General features: G+C 63.6%; 1 protein-coding gene across 5 annotated transcripts in view; it reads left to right on the top strand.

The window, feature by feature from the left end:
• PTPA (protein phosphatase 2 phosphatase activator) overlaps positions 1-6,015 on the top strand; it is a 22,657-nt gene extending 16,642 nt beyond the window's left edge. For 3 of the 5 annotated variants that reach the window (XM_008070365.1, XM_021718404.1, XM_021718406.1), the window contains 2 exons: positions 1,296-1,403; positions 5,562-5,724. In XM_008070365.1, the coding sequence (XP_008068556.1) occupies positions 1,296-1,403; positions 5,562-5,639 (186 nt within the window). In that variant the 3' untranslated portion in view covers positions 5,640-5,724. Of the gene's footprint in view, positions 1-1,295; positions 1,785-5,561 lie in introns of those variants that run through there. The other 2 variants (XM_008070358.1, XM_021718401.1) reach the window with 2 other exon arrangements.
• The last annotated feature ends 11 nt before the right edge of the window (positions 6,016-6,026 follow it).

Below are 6,026 nucleotides of genomic sequence, written 5' to 3'. Positions count from 1 at the left end.
CGCCCTGAGGGGGAGGCCCCTGCCGGCTGGGCGCCTGGAGGCGAGGGCCTCGGCGAAGGGGTGGCCACGGAAAGCCCCCCGCGACCAGCTGGCCTGGCTGCTGGGGGCTCTGGGGGAGGAGACCGTCGTCCTTGCTCCTGAGCCCGGTGTGGAGACCGGTTCTTCGAGAGGACAGCCTTGTTGACTGCTTTGTCCGAGGTGCCCTTTCTGAAGCCATTCGAGGCCTGCCGGGACGGGTCACCAGGCAGCAGCCCACGGCCCAAAGTGCAGCCCATGCGCTCCCGGGCCTTCGTGCTTATGGTGTGGGAACATGGAGAAGGAGTTCCGAGCTCCAGCTGTCTCCCTGGAACAGCCCAGCCCCCCACGCTTCCGTGCACGGCTTCTTCTGGAACCTTCCACCCACTCAGGGTCCAAGCCTCTGCTTCCTTGCCAGATCCAGCCTCTTTGCTCTTCAGAGTGTTTTGTGGTCTGGGATGCCCAGCCTGGTTCCCTTACAAGCGCGGGCCTGTGAACGGGGGTGGGGTGTACTGAGGGGATCTGGACCTGGTGGTGTCAAAGGGCCACCCTCAGGCATGCAGACTCCCCTCAGGCTGTGCCTTCCAGTGGCCTGTGAGCGTCACTGGCCTTCCTTCCCGGAGGGCCCCACCTGGCAAGAGGGCGGCCAGCAGTAGCGCTGCCCTTGCTCTTGTCTGTTCTTGTACCAGGCTGCCATCCTTTCCCACCCCCGGCTGCCAGGTCAACCTTCCTTTTGGGTCTGCAGGCACCTGTGCCTTAGGCCCAGCCCTCTTTCCTCCCTCGCCCTGGCCGTGTGCGGAGGGCAGTCGGACGCCTGGGCTGGCTGGAGCCCGCCTCGGCCCTCCCCGAAATGTGCCCTCTCCCCGGTTCTTCCAGCCCTGCTTGTGCATGCGGAGTGCCCTGTACGGGACTGCAGGGAGGGCGGGCAGGGCTGGGGTCCAGCCGTGCTGCTGCTTATCTGGATGGGAGCTGAGGCTCCTGGGAGCTGGAGCTGTGCCAGGAGCCTGGCGGATCTCACTGTCCTGTGGCTCTGGGTTTGGTGGGCGGCGGGACTCAGGCCCCTTATTCAGGGGTGGGAGAGGGAAGGGCAAGGAGCGCCCTGTTCTTCCAGCAGGCCTTGAAGGCCGAGGGGGCCCCGTCTGTGGCATGTACACGGGCCTGTTTGTGCGTGTGTCCCCATAGGCAGATGCTGTGGGTGGTCGCTAAGCGCGTTTTGTCGCTGCAGGGGGCTGGGGCGAGCCCGGCAGCCCCTGCCCTCCAGCACGCGAACTCTCTTCCAGATGAAGACTGGTCCGTTCGCGGAACACTCCAACCAGCTGTGGAACATCAGCGCTGTCCCCTCCTGGTCCAAAGTGAACCAGGGTCTCGTCCGCATGTACAAGGCCGAGGTGAGTGGGGGCGGCTGTGTGCTCACCTCTGCGGTCACACATCGTCCCGGGCTCTCCTCCCCGACCCTGCAGTTCGGCCCTGGCTCTTAGGCCAGGCCCCTGATGCGTGAGACCCCAGCGTCTCTCATCCAGGGTGGGTGGCAGTCAGAGCAGCACCGGCCTGAGACCTGGCCTGTCCTTATGAGCTCAGAGGCTGAGGCAGGGCCCTGCTGCCGGGCATGGGGGCCGTCCTCCCACCCTTCATGGCTGCAGGCCCCTCAGCGTCCCTGGGAAAGGGTCTTGCGCCCTGGAGGCGTCGCCAAAGTGGTAGGGCAGTGTGGACAGTTGGGAGGTCGGGGGATGCGGGCTGGCGTTCTTCGTGATCCTTCAGGGATTTGGATGCCAGTGGGCTCCCTGCCCTCGTCAGTGACGCGCCCCCTGCTGGGCTCCCACCTCCTCTCTTTCTGGGCACTGGACCCCCAGCCAAGGAGGTGGCCTTTTTTTCTCTTGGGGCTTATTTCTGCCCTGTTCCCTCCACTGGCCCTCCTCCCACACTGTGGGCCTTGTGACCTTGACCAGGGAAGGGCCTGCATGGAAAGTGCCTCCCTGGAGGGTGGTCCCCAGAATCCCTTCTCTCTGCCTTCAGGCCCGCCCTTGCCTAGTTCCTGGGGCCTGTCCTGAGGCCCCACCCATCTCTTGGCTCCTGGCCATCCTTCTCTCCTGGGCACGGCTGCTCTGTCTTCCTCCCTCCCATCAGCAGAGGTGTCAGGGCTGCCAGAAGTGGCGAGTCCAGAGGCTCCCATCTGGCCGGGCTCCCGGGCCATTGCCCTTGCCCTCGCCTGGCCCTGAAGGGGTTAACGAGAGGCCCTGAAGGGGTTAACAGCAGCCTGCCCTCTCTCCCTCTGCCCCTCCCCCAGTCCCTTCCTCTGGACTTCACATCCTGTGTTTAGGTTCCAGCCCACATACCTCTCTCCTCTGGGTGTGCTGAGGCTGCCTGGCCTCCCTGTGGTACCCGCCCAGCTGCCCGGCTCTCACCACAGCTCTCCAGGCCTGGAAGCCCCCCACTGCCCTCTGGTGTCCTGATGTTCCCGGCAGCCCCGCCACTGCCAGGCCCATGGTGGGTGGTGCTGGGGAGCTCCGTCACCTGCTGTGCCCTTCCCACTGCTAGAGTTGTCTCCTCCACATGTGAGGGTACACTGCACCCCTCCGGCTTCCCCCGGCCCCTCACCCTCGCGTGTCCAAGACAGGACTGTGGCTGCCTTCCCTACTTGGAATCTTATTTTTATTTTTATTGTCTTTTGAGTTGGAGTCTCACTCTGTCACCCAGGCTGGAGGGCAATGGCCCACTCCCTGCCACCACAGCCTCAACTGCTGGGCTCAGGCGATCCTTCCGCTTCAGCCTTCCAAGGAGCTGGAACAACAGGGACGTGCCACCATGCCTGGCTAGTTTTTGGATTTATTGTAGAGATGAGTTCTCGCCAATTTGCCCAGGCTGGTCTCGAACCCGCGGGCTTAGGCGGTCCTCTCACTTCGGCCTCCCAAAGTGCTGGGATTATAGGCGTGAGTCACTGTGCCAGGTCTGTAATCTTGTTTTTATTTGTTTATTTTGAGTTTTGAAGAGACCAGGCTGGTCTTTAACTCCTGGGCTCTAGCAGTCCTCCTGCCTCAGCCTCCCAAAGCTGGGATTACGGGCATGGGCCATCACACCTGGCCAGGATTTTTTTTTTTTTTGGAGTTAGAGTCTCTCTCTGTTGTCCAGTCTGGAGTTAAGTGACATGATCAAGAGCATGCTGCAGCCTCGACCTCCTGAGTTCAAGTGATCCTTGAGAGGAGATTTCACTATATTGAAGAGGCTGATCTTGAACTCCTGGGCTGAAGCAATCCTCTCACCTCGGACTCCCAGACTGCTGGGATTATAGGTGTGGGCCACGCCCGGTGTTCTGCAGGTCTCTGAACTTGAGTGACTCTAAACTTACCTGGACCCAGGCCCCCTCAAGGCAGAGCAAGAGACCCTGGTCCCTTACGCCTAACTGCCTCTTCCAGAGGCACAGAACTCCAGGCTGACAGAGGGTGAGGGAGGAGCAAACTGAGGTTCAAGATGGTAGCCGAGGAGCGTGAATGCTAGAACAGAGCAGTCGACCGTGTGCACGCCGCCAGTGTTTGTGGGTGTCAAATACAGGATGCGGAACGCAGGAAGGACAGCCGCTGGACAGCCACTGGAAGCAACAGCAGCACAGGATGGCCCAGGAGACACAAAGGCTCTCCTGGAAGTGGGGAATTCCAGCTCTGGGAGCAGCAGGGGAGGGCGGGTGCTGGGCCTGCTGCGGGTTTGAAAGCACTGTCACTCACTGGGGAGCTGCTGGTAGCCCTTGTCCTTGGTCCCTGGAGTCCTAGAGACAGCACCTGGCTTGCCCAGAGGCGCAAGGAGGGGAGTTGCCCTCCCAGACCGCTCTCCATCCACAGGCAGGGTCTTCGTGCCTGCCAGTCTTGCAGCCAGAGAGGGGTCAGCAAGGCCCGGGCCACCCGCTAGAGTGGGCGACTGGGGGAACGCGGCCTTCTCTGGTGTCTGCAGCAGCCTGGCCAGCCTGGCCTGAGGTGGTCTCAGGCTTTGAAGAGCCCAGTGCTCTAGGGTCCTTGTGTGGTGGGCCTGTCACTCCTGAGGGCCTTCACGGCCTGCTGCTGCCTTCAGGAGGGCCTGCGGCTGGAGGGTCTGAAGCTTTCCGCCCGGGCGCCCGGTGGAAGGCCCGCTGGAGGGGGGGCTCCATCTGCCCTGGGCCTTGGCCTTCCTTTGCTCTGGCCTCTGCAGCCCAACTCCTGGCCTCTCCTGTGGCCCCCAGGGGCTTGTCCTGTCCGGGCCCTGTGGTCAGAGTGGAGAGCCCTGGCCCTGCCCCCTTGCCTTTGGCTTCTCTTGCGAGAGAGCTAGAGGCGGGTTGGCCTTTGACCCCTTCTGGAATTCCAGGGCCCTGGGGGTGGGGGGAGCTTTTGCAAACTCCCACCACTTCCTGGATGATGTAAGCACAGTGGCAGCTGCCTGTGCCTCTGGGGCGATCTGTTCCTACTGGCCCCAGGGACCACCCCAGCTGCCTGCTCCCCACTTCCTCTGCCTCTGGCTGGGGGCCTGGCTGTGGCCCAGGGCCTGCACCTCCAGCCTAGGTCCCTGTCCCTCCACTCCCCTCCTGGCCCCCCTCTTGGCCTCTGGGAAGCTCATAGCTGACTGAGCCCTCGGGCCGGCTCTGAGGTGAGGGACCCTGGGCCGGTCACAGCCACCCTTTGCCCCTCCAGGCCAATTGGAGATTGCGACCACGGCCGCAGAGCCTAGCCGGGAAGTGCCCGGCATACCCTGGTGGTTTCTGTGGCCAGAGGTGTAGGAGGAGGCCTGGGCCAGCCAGGCAGCCCTGACCCCACCACCCAAAGCCCCTGCCTGTGACAGCTAGCTGGGACCAAGGCGGGGGGGGGGGGGGGGGGGGGGGGGGGGCACTGGAGTCGGGCCCACTCCTCTGCTGGGCCTGGACTGAGTCAGGCCACCCGGCTCCTGTCCTCCTGCAGGGCTCTCTTCCCCACCCCCATCCAGCACAGGCTGCTGGGAATGTGGTGGGTGGGGGTTGCTGGATGTCAGCTGGTTCTTATTGTCTCACTCCCAAGTGCCAAGACGCCATTTCCAGCCTGAGACTGAAACCTGGAGGAAAGGGGCCTGGCCCTCTTCTCAGGCCATGTTCAAGTGTCCCCAGCCTCTGCCAGGACTGGACCTAGGGGCCCCAGGGGTCAGGAGGGTGCTTTCCACCTCTGCTCCCAGCCCCCACCCGGCCAGGGGATGTCACTTGGATCCCTCTCCCTGGGTTTGACTCTGGGACCGGCTGCCTCCTCTCCCTCTTTTTCTCATCTCTCCTCCCCCTCCCCTCCCCTCCCGTTCTTTCCTCTCTCCCCCGCCACTCCCTCTTCTCCCCTCTCCCCTCCCTCCCTCTCTTCCCTCTCTCCTGTCTCCCTCCTCTCTTCTCTCCTAACCTCTCCCTTCTCTCCTCCCCGCATTCTTTGGTGGGTCTGGTTATTGTGGAACAGGGGTCAGGGTGGCAGTGAGGGTGTGGGGTTCCCCAAATGTTCCAAGGCCTGGGCCTGCACTGGCTGGGCCACTTCCGGCCCTGGGTGGAGCCCCTGTGAAGCATGTGCTCACCTCCCCCACAGTGCCTGGAGAAGTTCCCGGTGATCCAGCACTTCAAGTTCGGGAGCTTGCTGCCCATCCATCCTGTCACCTCAGGCTAAGAGGCCCGCTCAAGCCACCGCCGCCCGCTGTTCCTGTGCTCACCCTCCCCCTGTTCTTTCTGTTTGATGGGAGGCTGCTTACTAGGGTGGGCTGGGGGTGGAGGGAGCTGGGGCAGAGGGAGGGGAGGCCCAAGCAGGGGAAGTGACCAGAGTGTGGCCCGTGTCCTAGCCTTCCTGTGGTGGACGGTGAGCAGCGACGGGCTGTACTTGGGCCTGGGCGCCTCTCCTGGCCTGGCCTCTCCTCCCCTCGCTGCTGTCCAGCGTGGCCCGAACCCAGGGCTGCCCTGCCTCCGTCGCCCCTTCCGCAGCCGGGCCGGCTCGTGCTGGCCCTCTGGCTTCAAGCTAGCGGGTCGGGCAGGTGGTTGCCCTGGCCACCGCCCTCTCAGG

Source organism: Carlito syrichta, unplaced genomic scaffold, assembly GCF_000164805.1.
Source record: "Carlito syrichta isolate Samal-C Ts95f unplaced genomic scaffold, Tarsius_syrichta-2.0.1 Scaffold111594, whole genome shotgun sequence".
In the NCBI taxonomy this organism is placed as follows: domain Eukaryota; kingdom Metazoa; phylum Chordata; class Mammalia; order Primates; family Tarsiidae; genus Carlito; species Carlito syrichta.
The sequence above is the reverse complement of the archived record's forward strand: the minus strand, read 5'-3'. Positions and strand labels throughout refer to the sequence as shown.